Source organism: Hyaena hyaena, unplaced genomic scaffold, assembly GCF_003009895.1.
Source record: "Hyaena hyaena isolate Hyena2069 unplaced genomic scaffold, ASM300989v1 scaffold_1514, whole genome shotgun sequence".
NCBI lineage: Eukaryota > Metazoa > Chordata > Mammalia > Carnivora > Hyaenidae > Hyaena > Hyaena hyaena.
Genome location: NW_024082145.1, coordinates 294,758 through 311,212, shown reverse-complemented (window position 1 = coordinate 311,212; position 16,455 = coordinate 294,758). Strand labels below are relative to the sequence as shown.

Below are 16,455 nucleotides of genomic sequence, written 5' to 3'. Positions count from 1 at the left end.
GGCTGGTAGGCTGAGCCAAACGGAATTGAATGATTTCGGTTGAATTTGTGGACTGAACTCAGATGAGTTAGCCTGCTTGAAATTGGGTATCCTGGGCTGATGTGGGCCAGGCTGGACCAAGGCGGACTCCCTGGACCTGAGCGGGTCTGAATCAGGCAGAGCTAGTGAGCCTGGGTGTGGAGTGGGTTTGTATCACTGCTCTCAGCCATCCTGATGCAAGGCCATGTAGACTGGTCTCACTGGACTGAGTGGGCAGAATGGAGAATGAGCTGGGGTCTGGGCTCCAGGGAGGAGTCACCACCTGGGGGAGTGGAGAGGACTGATCTGGGCTCTGCTATGAATGGGGCCAGTAGTCAGGCTCCCTGGAGCCTCCACAGGTCAGGAGACGAGTCAGACAACTCTACTTTCCAAGAACCCCACATTCCTTCCACTCAGGGCTGCAGGCAGGGTGTCCTGGAAAAGGGTAAGGACGCCCCTGCTTCTGGCGGGGACACAGGGGTTCATGGGAGGGCATTCCTAGCAGACTTAGAGAACAAGAGTCCAAAATGAGCATCTATCCCCTAAGGCTGGAGGGGTCCCAGTGCCCTCCACCCGACCCCCCCACCTCTGCCCCACACTTCTCCCTCAGGCTCTGCAAGCTGGCACTGACACTGCCTCTGTCCCCACAGTCTCCATCCAGGCCCCCACTGTCTTCCCCTTGGCCACCTGCTGCAAGGACACCATCACCAGTGCTGTGTCTATGACACTGGGGTGCCTGGTCACCAGCTACTTCCCGATGCCAGTGACTGTGACCTGGGACGCAGGGTCCCTAAACAAGAGCGTCGTGACCCTCCCCGCCACCCTCCAGACCTCTGGCCTCTACACCACCAGCAGCCACGTGACCGTCTGGGGCAAGTGGGCCAAACAGAAGTTCACCTGCAGTGTGGCTCACGCTGAGTCCACCACCATCAACAAGACCTTCAGCGGTGTGCCAGGGTCGGGCTGGAGGAAGGGGGCAGGCTGGGTGGGAGCAGGAGCAGGGGGGACTTGAGCTGGCATGCAGGTGCCATGGGCTCAGGGGGTGCTGATGCCACACTGCCACCTTCACCCCTAGCTTGTGCCATGAACTTCATTCCACCCACCGTGAAGCTCTTCCACTCCTCGTGCAACCCCTCCGGTGACACCAGCCACACCATCCAGCTCCTGTGCCTCATCTCCGGCTATGTCCCTGGTGACATGGAGGTCACCTGGCTGGTGGATGGGCAGAAGGCCACAGACAGGTTCTCACACATTGACCCTGGCAAACAGGAGGGCAAGGTGACCTCCACCCACAGCGAGCTCAACATCACGCAGGGCGAGTGGGTGTCCCAGAAGACCTACACCTGCCAGGTCACCTACCAAGGCTTCATCTTTGAGGACAATGCTCGCAAGTGCACAGGTATGGCTCCCCCATCCCCTCCAACACCCAGACACAGGGGCTCAGAGAGGAGGCCTGAGCCACACCCTCCCACGCACCAACCCCCCCCCCGCCGCAGAGTCTGAGCCCCGAGGCGTGAGCACCTACCTGAGCCCGCCCAGCCCTCTTGACCTGTACGTCCACAAGTCGCCCAAGATCACCTGCCTGGTGGTGGACCTGGCCAGCATGAAGGGCATGACCCTGACCTGGTCTCGGGAGAGCGGGGAACCCGTGCACCCAGACTCACTGGTCAATAAGACTCAGTACAACGGGACAATCACCGTCACTTCGACCCTGCCGGTGGACGCCACTGACTGGGTTGAGGGGGAGACCTACCAGTGCAAGGTGACCCACCCGGACCTGCCCAAGGACATCGTGCGCTCCATCGCCAAAGCCCCCGGTGAGCCACGCAGGCCTGGGGAGGCGGGCGGGGCCCCTGTGCTGCAGCCTGGGCTGACTCCGCCTCTGTCCGCAGGCCGGCGTGTCCCCCCGGAGGTGTACGTGTTCCTGCCGCCCAAGGGGGAGCCGGAGGCCAAGGACAAAGTCACCCTCACGTGCCTGATTCAGAACTTCTTCCCCCCGGACATCTCAGTGCAATGGCTTCGAAACGATAGCCCCGTTGGGGCAGAACAGCAGGCCACCACGTGGCCCCACAAGGCCACCGGCCCCAGCCCTGCCTTCTTTGTCTTCAGCCGCCTTGAGGTTAGCCGGGCAGACTGGGAGCAGAGGAATGTGTTCACCTGCCAAGTGGTGCACGAGGCGCTGCCCGGCTCTAGGATGATCAAGAAATCCGTGTCTGAAAACCCTGGTAAATGATGCCCATCCTCCTGCATACCCCTCCCCCCAGAGCTCCACCCTCCTGGCGCGGGGGAGGGGCCAGCTGGATCTTCTGTCTGTCATTGTCAATAAACACCGCAGTGCCTGCTCAGAGGCCTGAGCGCACCCATTCTTGGGGGTGAGCGGGGCTGCAGGAGGAAGGGACCCCTAGGAGAGGGGGCAGGAGGCGGTGCTCTGTCCACCATCATCATCCATGCCACGGCCCCTCCCCGCCACTATGGGTCCTACTCCATAAAGGGTCCCAAAAGCCACAGGGTGGTCTCAGGGGAGGGACCACAGACCCTCAGTGAGCCCATGGCCCCTCCCTCTGCTGGAGGCCACAGAGGCCTCAGCCTCCACCCCCAGCCTCCTGCCTGCCCCTCTGGACACAGACAAGCCCCTGGATCCCCAGGCCAGCTGCACATACACAGGCCCTTTGATGGAGAAACGGGCCAAGTCAGACTCCCACTCAGGTACCTACACACAGAAACCCCCGAAGGCCCCTTCACCGCCACCTCCCTCACACAGGAGGACCCGTACCCAGCCTGCTCACACACCCGGCCTCTAACCGCCCCGTCCTACTTACACACACAGTCACAGCAGGCCAGGATCAATGCCCAGTGCCCCATGTTACCGCTCAGCCTCACTCCATCCTGGATCGACGCTGGGGATGCACCCACCCAGCCCTCACATGCACATTTGCGCGAGCCTCACAGCAAGTCCACGGCAGCTCCACCATCACCACCAACCACAGGCACCCCACGTGGCGGACGTCCCGCATGCTCACACGTGGCCTCCCACGGCATGCCCTCTCACCCGGGTTGTACCCAAGCCCTGCCTCCCTGTCACACCTGGACCACTGGATCCAACATGGACATGGAGAGCCCTCCCACCCCAAACTCCCCTCATGGCCCGGGCCTCCTCAGTCCAGCCCCTCCATCAGCTGCACCCCCGGATGAACACACACACGCACACATGCACACACAAGGACACACACACACCTACAGTGTGGGCTGTGTCCTCGGCTCCCACTGGGCCATGCCCCGGAACAGGCTGCTGGCCCCATCCCAGGGCTAGAGGCCGCGGAGGTCAGAGCCAAGGTCCAAGCCCGTACAGCCCTGGACCCCCTGCTCCCGTCATGCTCACACACACACACAAGTACCCACCGTACCCATCTGGCCCACACGTTGTGGACACAAGCCCACACTAGCTTGTGCAGTGCACGGGGAGCCCGAGGGCCGTGCACAACAGCCTCACTCTGCAGAGTGGGAGCCCAGCCGTGCAGGGAGAGTGGGGCCAGGGCAGGAGGGGCCAGGAGACTGGGGACCGAGGGGAGCCCAGTGTAGGGCCAGGTAGCAGCCCCGGGCATCTCAGGCCTAAGCAAGGTCCCCAGTGCCCAGCCAGCCCCTCAGAGCACCAGCTTCGTTGACTCCCGGGGCTACCCCAGGTCCTGTGAGCTGGGCTACAGAGCTCAGACCCCTCAGGGCTCAGGGCGGGCGGCCGTCCATGCACAGTTCAGAGAGGTCCTCGTGGGCCAACATCGGTAAAGCTCAGTGGGGACGGGCCTGGGGATGCCAGGCCGGGGGGCCATAGGCCATGCAGTGGGCAGCAAAGCAGCTGGGGGTGGGGGTCAAGAGAGGGCCAGTCACTCCCACACAGCCACTGGCCAACTTGGGGGGCTTTGGCCCCCGGGCCCCCGAGGGGCAGCTGCAGAGCAGGCTGGACAAGGCCGTCTGCCCTCCAGCCACCAGCAGGGCTGCGGAGGCCAGGGCGTCTTGTGTCTACCTCCTCGGGGGGTTGGGCCCGCCATGGCCCCTGGCACATGCGGACGTGGGGCAGGGAGGGCTGACTGGCCGGTGCCTGCAGAGCTGGAACTCCAGGACCTGTGTGCGGACGCGGCTGAGAGCGACGAGCTGGACGAGCTGTGGACCAGCCTGCTGGTCTTCATCACCCTGTTTCTGCTCAGCGTGAGCTACGGGGCTGCCACCACCCTCTTCAAGGTGGGAGCACAGAGGTCCCTGGGGCGAGGTGGGGCGGGGGGGGCAGCTGTCCTCACGTGCGCCCTCCCCCAGGTGAAGTCGGTACTCGCCACTGTCCTGCAGAAGCCGCAGACCTTCCAGGACTACGCAAACATCATGCGGCCGGTGGAGTAGCCAGGAGCCAGAGCAGCGAGGCCGCGCTTCCCCCTCCCCTCCCCCTTCCCCCCTCCTCGCCCCGTGTCTGAAGCAGTCTGCCTGCCCTGGGGGGTGGGGGGAAGCACAGCACACAAACCCCCAGAGGAGCCAGAGCCCAAGACCCAACCACTACCACACAGGCATCCAGAAAGTTCTAGGTCAGCTCCAAGGTCCAAGGCACCGATGGGACCTGTCAATCACAACCCCTACCCTCCCCACTTAGGGACAAGCCGCAGAAGAGCATCGGTCCCAAAAAGTGACCTGGGGTCAGGGGCCACTCCTGTTCTCAGTGAACAACCCCCAAAGCACGCTGAGGGGGAAGTCCATGGCCCCGCCCACCCGAGTCCCGAGCCAAAAAAGGACTAAGAGCCAAGCCCAGACTCAGCCTGACCTCTGTGCCACCAGGTCCACGGGCCTTGCCCCTCTGCCCAGCCTTCCCCAAGTCCACTTGCAGCACCCGCACCTGCAGAATGCAGGGCTATGGGCAGGGCTCCCAGTGGGAGGAGGGTCTCACAGCAGGAGCTGCCCAGGGGCCCACCTGGGCCAGCCCCTCCCAACCCATCCACCCCTAGCCTCCTGTGACCGGGGGCTCCTGGCTTGGCGACACTCTTGCCCCGTTTCCTTCATTTTGAGTTTCTTATTAAAGTGCCTTCTTACAAATCCGTCACCTGAGCACATTTTGGGAGTGGTCCGTGCCATCCTGCTGGGGTGGTGGAAGGCAGGTCCCCCCAAGGATGTGGACAAGGGGCCAGAGGGAAGGGGCAGTGGTTAGTTCTGGGCTTGAAGACGCAGGGGACCAGCCAGGCGCTCCCTGCAAGAGTCCCTCTGATGCCCCCAGACACCCCAGCTCGGTGCCCATCACATCCGCTCTGCTGCTCTCCAGACTCACACCCCTTCCCATGAAGTGAACACAATGGGCTCCCAGAGGCAGACCCGAAGCAGCTGCCTCTACAGCCCGTGCAGGAGGCCACAGGAACACAGCAGCACAACCACCTAGGTCAGGGCCGGCATCAGCTTCCAGCGACCACCAGTCACCCACCCTGTCTGTCCACCCACTGAGCACACACAGGCCAATCCTTGGCCCCCATCCACCAGCCAGCCTGGATGTCCCAATACGTTGAGCGAGACACAAAAGCAAACAAGAGCTGTCTGGGGCTGGCCACAGCCATCTTCAAGGAGAAACCTGATGAGCCTGGAAGGCAGGAGCCAAGATGCCAGTGAGACAGCCAGCTGGCCAAGGACAGTGGTGGGCATGAATCTGTGTCCCCTCTTCAGAATAAAGTGGTAGTTTCCTGGGTGGAGAGACTTTCCCAGAAGGGTCTCTACAAAGTCCACTGGAAATTGGGGGAGAACATGTGAACACACACAATGAAAAGTAGGATTCCTTCACATACAAAGAGTGTTCAGGAACCAATGAAGGAAACAGTGAGCAGTGGGTTCTTCAGAGAAAGGAAAAACCAAATAGCCAATAATAAGAAGATATTTCACTAACTACAAAAGTCACACTGAGGAGGAAGCCAGGGAGGGGCAGCCCTCTCAGGCCTGTCTGAGGACGTGTGATTTGTTAGGACCAGTGCTCAGAGCCATGGCTGCGTTCCCAGCGCACAAATGCCCAGACCCTCTGGAAAGGAGATTCTACTCGTGGAGCTGGCCTTCCACAGAGAGCCTCCCCTCCCTGTCCCATGTCACACAGGCTCCGACACAGACGAGGAATGGAAATGAGTAACAGCAAGTGCGCAGCCTGTGGGCAGAAAGCCCAGGACTGGGCAGCTCTGACATGCGTTTGGAGACACAGAGGATGTGGTCTAAACGGAACGTCAAGGAAGCCAGGCAGGGTGGGAGGTGGGATGGGACAAGGCCACACCACAGCCCACTGCACACTCACATGCAGACACACACAATCCCAGGAGACCAGGCCCCACACTGATAAAAATACAGGAGGTATTCAGCTTTAAGCTCTTCCTGAGCTCCCAGGAAGGCCCTACTGTGGCAAAGTCCAGAACGACCTGACCAGACTTCCCAGCAGAAGCTCCTTCTCTGCCCTGAGCTCCCATAAGGTTGGAGCCTGAAGAAAACAGGACATGAGTCTGTGACTTTCTAGAATGTTCTTCATCATGAAGATCTATAATCCTTCATGTGAGAAACCCCCACACTAAAGGTTGCTTCCTGAGCGAGTGTGGGTCCCAGAAGCTGCCTCACTTGAGCTCCAGTAAATCCTTTCTCCTTTTTCTCTAAAATTGTACAAAAGGGGTGCAGGGTGGAACGTGTCCTGTATTTTCTATATGGGTTCCAGGGCATGGGCACACCAAGTGTGGGGGGAAATACTGAGGCCATGGAACCTGGATATCATGCAAAATTATAGATAGACAGATAGATGATAGATAGATAGATAGATAGATAGATAGATAGATAGATAGATAGACTGATAGATGGATAGACAGACTGACAGACAGACTGATAGATAGACTGAGAGACAGACTGATGATAGATAGACTGATAGATAGATAGACAGATAGATAGATAGATAGATCTATAGATAGAGTAAAATTTTTTAGTTTTGTTATTTTGCACCGACAAGACCCACCCTCACATGCAAGTTTCTCACAGCCCACAGCCTAGGTCCTTCCTCCCATTTCCTGGGCTGGAGGCCCCCTGACGGCAGAGCTGAGTGTCCTCTGTCCCTGACTTGTGCCCCAGATCGTGAGCCCCGCCCCATGGACCCAAGACCGAGGACAAGGGCTCGGCTCACATGGGCCCCCTGGGAGCCAGACATCGATGCTCACGGGCGGAATGTGTGCCCCTCAAGCTTGGGAGAACAGGGTGCTGGTCATCCGTCAGGAGGGGCCAGCAGAGGCCTGTCTCACTGGGAGCACAGGCTGAGAGCAGGGCGGGGGAGGACAGTCCCATCATTAAGAGGCTGCCTTCTCAGGGCCCCCTCTGTCCCTCCTTTTCTTTTCTTACAAACCCACCACAGAAGGCTGAACGGTGGCCCCCAAAAGCTATGCCCACGGCCTAATCCCTGGAATCTGTGAATGTGACTTTATTTGGGAAAAGGGCCTTTGCAGATGTGATTAAACGCCTTAAGATGAGATTGTCCAGGCCCTAAACCTGGTGGCAGGTGGGAGAAGACGAGAGACCAGACGCAGAGAAGCCACGTGAAGACAGAAGCAGAGACCGAAGAGACACAGCCCCAGCCCCAGGGGTGCTTGGGGCCCCAGGGGCTGGAAGAGGCAGGGAGGACCCCGCCTAGATCTCCAGAGCTGGGAGAGTAAATTTCCGTTGTTTGAAGACCCTCAGTCCGTGGTCCTTGGTCACAGCAGCCGCAGGACACCTGGACCCCCAGCCAGCAGGACTCAGCCAAGCAGAAGGCCCTTCTCCTTTAAGAAAAGCCCAGGAAAGACTCCCTGGCTCTTTCCACCCCCAACAGGACCCTCACGCTGGGCACAGCCCCCGACACACGGAAGGTGCTCAGTCAGTCTTGACTGAGCGCACTTCAGACCTCTTTCCTAAGTCCAGGTCCTTTCACCCACAGCAGCGACCAGGTTGGACAGGACCCTGATATCACATGTCGGGTCCAGTGACACCTCTTCTGCCCTGTGTCCCAGGCTATATGTGCCCATGGTGCCCACGTGTGAGTGCCCAAGCTGGGGCACAAGGGGGCTGAGGGAGAAGGTGGCCTACTGAGTCTGCCTGACCCGTCTCTCACTCCCCCTGCTCTCTGGGGCACAGGCTGCTTCTGGGAGGAACCCCAGTGCTTCGGACTCTCAGATGCTGGGGGGGCTCCTGGGGTTTATAACAAAACCCCCGGAGTTCCCTTGAGCCAGGCCATGGTGTGTCTGTGCCATCCTGGGCTCCCCTCGCTGCACCCATCTCTCCTCTGCCTCCTGGCTTGCCCTGACCCCCCTTCCTTGGGCCGTCAGAGCCCCCCAGGAGAAAAGCACTGGCAGACACCTCCATCGAGCCTGAGGCTTGCTGCCACTCCCCCTGGTGGCATCCTTCATGGAAGGGGGCCATCACTTCCTGTGTGTGGCTCCAGAACCTTCTGTGCATGAAGAAGTGAATGATCAAATGGGCACAGACACAAGCTGGGCCTGATCTGCACCAGGGAGGGCCAGGCAGGGTGCATGGGAGCAGACAACCTAGGAGCTCGGGCAGCCGGTGGGAGAGCTCTGTCTCCGGAGGGTGGGGCAGAGGCTGGCCCTGCCCCCTGGGCTCCAAGCTCCCAGACAGGGACAGCCCCCATGCCTTCACCTCAGCCATACCCTGGGCCCCAGCTGATCAAGGGACTGGCCGAGGAAGGGCGGCCACTGATCCCAGCCAGGCTGGAGTGGCTCTTCACCCTCCCCCTCCCCTGGCTCGCCAGGGGTCACTCTGGTCAAGCCCTGTCCCTCCAGGCCCCACCCCTGCAGCCCTTCACTCCATCTCCACCTCTGAGACTGTCTCTACCCCAGTGTCCCTGAGCCCTGACTGTCTATTCCAGCCTTTGCTCCCTTGCCTCTCAGGCCTCAACCAGCCACATGGAGCCATTACCCCCAGCAGGGCACCTGCCTTTGCACCCACATGACCTCAGGCAAGAGTCAGCCTCCTGGGGGTCGTACAGGCCAGGCCACACACACCTGGCCCCGCCACAGCCAGACCACAGCCCAGACATGACGTGGAGGCGAGCAGCCACCACTGGTGGGACAGGAAGTGGGCAAGTGACCCCATCTGTGGGCCAGACACAGGCAAGCAGGCCCTCCCAGCCCACCCCTCACAGCCTCAGCCGGCTGACAGCAGCGGATGACCCAGAGCAGGACAGGGCCTGCTGAGAGCCTGCGGCCATCAGGTAGGACTGCAGAGCCCGAGTCCCTCCTCAACTCCAGTCCTCTTGGGAGGCAGACAGATGGACGTAGAGCCCTGGGCCACCTGGCCAAGGGAGGCCTGAGCCTCTCAGATGCAATAGACCCCCCAGCAGACTTGAGCAGGTGGGTCAAGGTGTGGTTCAGGCCTCATCTCTTCAGTCAGCCCACCCTGAACGCTCCTATGCCCTAGAGGACGGAGAGCAGATGGAGAAACGAGGATGGGCAGGACGCCCCAGATCACAGAGCCGAGCTGTCACAGACACAGTTAGCTAGGCGACTGTGAGCTGGGCTGAGCTGTGCTGGGCTGAGCTGGGCTGAGCTGGGCTGGGTTGAGCGGAGCTGAGCGGAACTGGGTTGAGCTGAGCTGACTGAGCTGGGCTGAACTGGGCTGAACTGAGCTGGGCTGGACTGAGCTGAGCTGAGCTGAGTTGAGCTGGGCTGAGCTGAGCTTGGCTGAACTGGGCTGAGCTGGGCTGGGTTGAGCGGAGCTGGGCTGAACTGGGCTGAGCTGGGTTAAGCTGAGTTGAGCTGGGTTGAGCTGAGCTGACTGAGCTGGGCTGAGCTGGGCTGAACTGAGCTGGGCTGGATTGAACTGGGTTGAGCTGGGCTGAGCTGAGCTGAGCTGAGCTTGGCTGAACTGGGCTGAGCTGGGCTGGGTTGAGCAGAGCTGGGCCGAACAGGGCTGAGCTGGGTTAAGCTGAGTTGACCTGAGCTGAATTAAGCTTGGCTGAACTGGGTTGAGCTGGGCTTAGCTGGGCTGAGCTGGGTTGATCTGAGCTGAGCTGAGCTGGGCTGAGCTGGGCTGAACTGGGCTGAGCAGGGTTGAGCTGAGCTGGGCTGAGCTGGCCTGAGCTGAACTGGCCTGAGCAGGTTTGAGTTGGACTGGACTTGGCTGGGTTGAGCTGAGCTGAGCTGGGTTGAAATGGGCTGAGCTGGGCTGGGCTTAGCTGTCCTGAGCTGGGCTGAACTGGGCTGAGCAGGGTTGAGCTGGGCTGAGCTGGGCTGAGCTGAACTGGGCTGAGCTGCGCTGAACTGGGCTGAGCAGGTTTGAGTTGGTCTGGACTTGGCTGGGTTGAGCTGAGCTGAGCTGGGTTGAATTGAGCTGAGCTGGGCTGAGCGGAGCTGGGCTGAGCTGTGCTGAACTGGGCTGAGCTGGCCTGAGCTGGCCTGAGCTGAGCTGGGCTGAACTGGGCTGAGCAGGTTTGAGTTGGACTGGACTTGGCTGGGTTGAGCTGAGCTGAGCTGGGTTGAACTGGGCTGAGGTGGGCTGAGCTGAACTGAGCTGGGCTGAGCTGGCCTGAGCTGTGCTGAACTGGGCTGAACTGGGCTGAGCTGGGCTGAGCTGAACTGGGCTGAGCTGGGCTGAACTGGGCTGAGCAGGGCTGAGCTGAGCTGGGCTGAACTGGGCTGAGCAGGTTTGAGTTGGACTGGACTTGGCTGGGTTGAGCTGAGCTGAGCTGGGTTGAATTGGGCTGAGCTGGGCTGAGCTGAGCTGGGCTGAGCTGTGCTGAACTGGGCTGAGCAGGTTTGAGTTGGACTGGACTTGGCTGGGTTGAGCTGAGCTGAGCTGGGTTGAATTGGGCTGAGCTGGGCTGAGCTGAGCTGGGCTGAGCTGTGCTGAACTGGGCTGAGCAGGTTTGAGTTGGACTGGACTTGGCTGGGTTGAGCTGAGCTGAGCTGGGTTGAATTGGGCTGAGCTGGGCTGAGCTGAGCTGAACTGAGCTGAGCTGAACTGGGCTGAGCTGGGGTGAACTGGGCTGAGCAGGGTTGATCTGGACTGGACTTGGCTGGGTTGAGCTGAGCTGAGCTGGGCTCACCTGGGCTGAGCTGGACTGAGCTGAGCTGGGCTGGGGTGCATGGGAAGGAGTAGTTTGGGTCTGTGTCAGCCCCCAGAGGTCTGGGCTTCAGCCCAGTGGCCCCTGTGTTCTTCTGGTGCACGAAGGCCATGCTACTTCCGTTGCAGCCATGGTGCCGGGTCCCCTCACCAGGCCTGCACAGAGGGCACCATGCCTGTGTTCCCTGTTCCAGCAAGGACACTCCAGGACTGAATTGCCATTAAGCCTCTGACCTCCAAGACCTCTTGGACCACAGAGGTCGACTGTCACTGATCTGGAGGCTGGGGGTGGGTGGTTGGATGGGGACCCCGGCTGGTTAGTGGGAGGGGGTCCCTGAGGAAGAGACCTCGTCTCTTGCCCTGTGCTGCCTCTTGCACAGCCAACAGCCCCAGGGCAGACTCACTTCAAGCCGGGACTGCTCTGGCCTGGCCTGGGCCCCCGCTCTGGGCCCACGTCTCGTGATCCCCGCAGCCCAGCAGAGAGCACGCCTGTGCCCACTGCGGACTCAGCCAGGGAGTGAGAGGGCCATGCTCAATAACCACAGACCCTGTCTGGGAGTGGCCTGCACCAGAGGCCTTCTCACAGGCACGTGTCCAGGCCCTCATGCTAGAACCCTGACAAGCATGTTCAGAAACAGGGCAAGTGGGCCCAGGCATCCGGCTCAGACACCGGGTCCAGGGCACATGAGCTGAAGGACCTTGGGGCCGTCACTAACCCTGTCTGTGCCATGTTCCTCCAGGGTAAAGGGGAAACGGGCTTCATCCTGGGCCTGTGAGGCTGTGTCGCAGGTCCGGGCAGCACGGGTCCCCCCCCTCACAGAGCGTCCTGTGTTGCAGAGTCCAAAACCAGCCCCCAAGTCTTCCCACTGAGCCTCAGGAGCAGTGACGTAGCGGAGAAAGTGGTCATCGCCTGCCTAGTCCAGGGATTCTTCCCAGCTGAGCCCGTGACAGTGACTTGGAGCCCCAGCAAGGTCGGTGCATCCATCACGAACTTCCCCGCAGTGAAGTCTGCTTCTGGGAACCTGTACACCATGAGCAGCCAGCTGACGCTGCCAGCCAACGAGTGCCCTAAGGGCACATCCATAGAATGCCGCGTGGAGCACGATTCCGTCGCCAGCAAGCCCGTGTCTGTGCCCTGCGAAGGTAGAGGGCAGGCTGGGGCGGGGCGGGGGCCTCCACATTCTCACTCTGACCCACCACCGGGAACTCCCTTTGGACGAGAGTGGGCTGCCAGGCTGGGACCCTAGTGAGTGGCCAAGATGGGCCCAGGGGAAGGAGCTGGAGGGAGGGGGAGGGGAGGCGGGCAGAGTGGCTCACTGACCTGCTTGGCTGTTCCCTCAATTATAGTTGACCCCCCGTATTGCCCCACGTGCTGCCAGCCCCAGCTGACACTACACAAGCCCGCCCTCGAGGACCTGCTTCTGGGTTCCAACGCCAGCCTCACGTGCACACTGAGCGGCCTGATAAAGTCCGAGGGTGCCGTCTTCTCCTGGACGCCCTCGGGTGGGAAGGAGGCCATCCAGAAGCCCCCGGAGCGTGACTCGTGCGGCTGCTACAGTGTGTCCAGTGTCCTTCCAGGCTGCGCTGAGCCGTGGAACAGTGGGGAGACCTTCTCCTGTACCGCCACCCACCCCAAGATCAAGGAACCAAAAACTGCCACCATCAAGAAAGACTCAGGTGGGCCCAGACCCTGACCGTGAGGTGTTGCTAGGCAACTCCTCGGCCTGCCTCCTCCTTGAGCCCCTAACCCACATTTTACTAGAGGACACTGAGGCATGGGGTGCCCAGACCCCTAACCCGGCTCTCTGCCCTCCAGGGAACACTTTCCGGCCCCAGGTCCACCTGCTGCCGCCGCCGTCGGAGGAGCTGGCCCTCAATGAGCTGGTGTCGCTGACGTGCCTCGTGCGGGGCTTCAGCCCCAAGGACGTGCTGGTGCGGTGGCTGCAAGGGTCCCAGGAGCTGTCCCGCGAGAAGTACCTGACCTGGGGGCCCCTGCAGGAGCCTGGCCAGAGCGTCCCCACCTTCGCGGCCACCAGCGTGCTGCGGGTGTCGGCCGAGGACTGGAAGCAGGGGGAGAAGTTCTCCTGCATGGTGGGTCACGAGGCCCTGCCCCTGGCCTTCACCCAGAAGACCATCGACCGCCTGGCGGGTAAACCCACCCACGTCAACGTGTCTGTGGTCATGTCGGATGTGGAAGGCGTCTGCTACTGAACTGCCCACCCGCCCCTCCCTGAATAAACTCCGTACTGGCCCAAAGCAGCCCCGCGCTTCCCTCAGGCTGCCTGTCTGTCCATATCCGGGTCTGCGGCCGAGGCAGGGGCAGGGCCCACGGAAGGGGGAGCTCCTGCTGCCATGACTCTTTCGGGCCTCACTTTCCTTGCTCGGCCTGCACATCTGTGTGTGCGTGTGTGCGTGTGCGTGTGTGTGCGTCTGCACGTGGAGCACAGCAAAGCAAGCTGGGAGCCAAACCCGAGGTCGACAGTCAGCGAGGTGGGCACAGCCCAGTGGGTCCCGAGCAGCAGGGACCACGGAAGTCCTCAGTGGGCAGGTGACGTGGTCATTTGGATCTCAGAAAATGCCTCTAGGGGCAGCCGTGAGGGACCAGAGAGAGGCCGTGAGGGACCAGGGGAGCAGGTGGCCAGTGAGGAGGCTGGTGTCACCATCAGGGGCCACGGCAGGGATGAGGGGAGACACCGCGGGTGGTGACGCGCACACAGTTGTGGGACAGCCCCACTGACACACACCGCGAGAGAGCCGCCCTGCAGCAGACGGCTCTGCATGCAGCACACACATACACACAGTCTCCCCCATGCTCACGCTCACACTCATGCTCACACTCACGCACACACGTCCAGGAGCAGGAAGCTCACAGCCCAGACCAGGCTCCAGGGAGGCAAGGGGGGTCCCTGCCCAAGATTCCCCATCTTCCCCATGTGCTCCCCGGGCACAGCTCAGGGCCCAATTCCACAGACCCTCCCAGGCAGCCCCTGCCCCCTGCCTGCCCCCAGACTCAGATCTCCCATCCCTTCCTCAGCCCAAGTATGGGTAGGGCAGGGACGGGCTGCGGAGGGCTGAGGAGGGACGGCTCCCCCCAGGGCCCCTCTGCAGCTGCGGGAGGCAGTCCCGTGGCCACTGTGGGACACCTGGCGGTACAGCTCCCACAAGGGGGCAGCGGGGCCCTTGCTCTCGTCTCACACACCTCCGGGGCTTCCCCAGGGGACCTGGCTTCGGCTTCCTCCCACTACTCCCAGAGCCAAAGTGATCTGGGGGCCCTGCCTACACGGCCACTGCTCCCCTCTCAAAGGTCCGGCCACCAAGACAGCCAGTGCCTGGTCCAGAGAAAGAGCTTCCTAAAGAGATGAGGGAGAGGAAGAGTGAATAGATGAGGGGGACAGCAGGCAGACAGGCAGACACAACACAGGACATGTGGTGGATGGAAGGGTGGACAGACAGGTGGATGGGTAGGAGGAAGGAGAGGGATGGACCGACGGACGGAAGGGTGGATGATTGGCTGTGTCGGCGTGTGGCAAGCAGGTCCAAATCCCATGTGCCCTGAGACCCTGAAGACAGCCCCTGCTGATGGTCTTCACCGGGGCCTCCCTCAACTCCTTGTCGTTCATTAGCCACACCCCCTGGGAAGGCAGCGTGCCCACCCAGTCGCCGCAGACCCAGAGCTCTGTCTAACTCCGGAGCACCTCAGGGTGGCCTGCCTGGTCCTCTCTGACCCCACCCAGGGCCCAGACCAAGGCCAAGCCAAGAGCACAGGGCTTGCTGAGGGCTGGTGAGCACACAGACAGGGCTGGGGTCCAGGAGGTCTTGGGCCTGAGCTCTATTTACAGCAGCAGAGATGGGGGGCCTTAGGTGTCTAAAGAACTCAGGGGTCGCAGCCCCTTCCCTGGCACCTGTCGCCTCATCCTCCCTGAGGCAGCACGTCCTGAGAGAGGGCACCCCACTGTCCCGACCCCGAGGAGTGTGGGAGGGGCAGGCATGGGCTCACCCCCACCCGTGCAGACATGGGTCTGTCAGACTCTCAGTGTCTTGCAGATTGCCAGGAGCCACTTCCCTGGCTGGTGCTGGACGTGCCGCAGGAGGACCTGGAGGAAGACGCCCCGGGAGCCAGCCTGTGGCCCACCACGGTCACCCTGCTCACGCTCTTCCTACTGAGTCTCTTCTACAGCACAGCGCTGACTGTGACAAGCGTGCGGGGCCCAGCCGACAGCAGAGAGGGCCCCCAGTACTGAGCAGAAGCTGCCAGGCACACAGGCGGGGGTGAGGAGGCAGAGCGGCGAGCTGACGGGACAGGGTGCTCGGCCACCAGGGCATCTGCCTATTCCCCACCCTCAGGGGGGAGCTGGCCTCCCAGGGAGGTGATCCCCTCACAGACCCTGAGGATACGGGCAGTCCTGGGGTCAGGGCCTCAATGTACCCCAGCGGGATCTGGGAGTTAGCTTCCCCTGAACTCATTGCAGGATTCAACCTGTCTCCCTTGAGGGCAAGCCAGGGTGGGGACAGGGCATTGGCAAGGAACTCCCCTGGACCCTGACCCCACTGTGTTTGCAGGCAGGAGTCTGGAGGAGCCTCCGGAAAGCCCAGCTGGATGTCAGAGCTCAGCCCCGCTCAGAAGCTGCCCGCCCACCCCCACACACAGGCCTTGCTGGTGCAATAAACTGATCCCAAAGGCAAAGGTTCTCAGACTCTGAATGAGAGGAGGGAAAGGAGAGGGACAGAGGCTTGGGAGAGGGGACACCTGCCTCAAGGCCCAGGGTGAAGGCCCTTCACCTAGAGCCCACCTGATCTGCTCCTGCATAAGGCACATGCACAGGACAAGAGCTGTCCTTCACCAAGGACAGTAAGAAGCAAGACGTCTCCCAAGAACAGCACCCTGCACCCTGGTCCTCATCATTGGGCCCTTGTCATGGTCACTGAGCCCAAATCATGATCATTGAGACCTGGTCATGATCACTGAGCACTGGTCCTCATCACTGGGCCCTAGTCTTGGTCACTGTGAACTGGTCCTGGTTACTGAGCCCTGGTTATGATCACTGGGCCCTTATCCTGGTCACCGAGCCCTAGCCCTGGTCACTGACACCTGGTTATGATCACTGGGCCCTGGTCCTGCTCACTGAGCCCTGGTTATGATCAGTGGGCCTTGGTCCTTATTACTGAGCCCTGGTCCTCATCACTGGACACTAGTCCTGGTCACTATGGCCTGGTCCTGGTCACTGAGCTCTGGTCCTGATCACTGACCCCTAGTCCTTGTAACTGAGTCCTGGTCCTTGTCACTGGGTCCTGGTCCTGGCACTGGGCCTTGATTGTGGTCACTGAGCCTTGGTTCTAATCACTAAGCCATGGTCC

At 61.3% G+C, this 16,455-nt stretch overlaps 2 gene segments (V, D, J or C); both read left to right on the top strand.

The window, feature by feature from the left end:
* Positions 1-628: 628 nt before the first annotated feature.
* LOC120225778 lies at positions 629-2,363 on the top strand (the record flags this gene model as incomplete). The annotated part of the segment is given in 4 exon segments: positions 629-965; positions 1,094-1,417; positions 1,515-1,835; positions 1,911-2,363. Coding segments are annotated over 4 exon segments (1,323 nt in total), but the record flags the coding sequence as incomplete, so codon positions are not given.
* A 6,711-nt stretch (positions 2,364-9,074) lies between these two features.
* Positions 9,075-15,742, top strand: LOC120225777. The segment is given in 6 exon segments: positions 9,075-9,102; positions 11,878-12,243; positions 12,448-12,777; positions 12,917-13,249; positions 15,145-15,369; positions 15,661-15,742. Coding segments are annotated over 5 exon segments (1,254 nt in total).
* Positions 15,743-16,455: the final 713 nt, after the last annotated feature.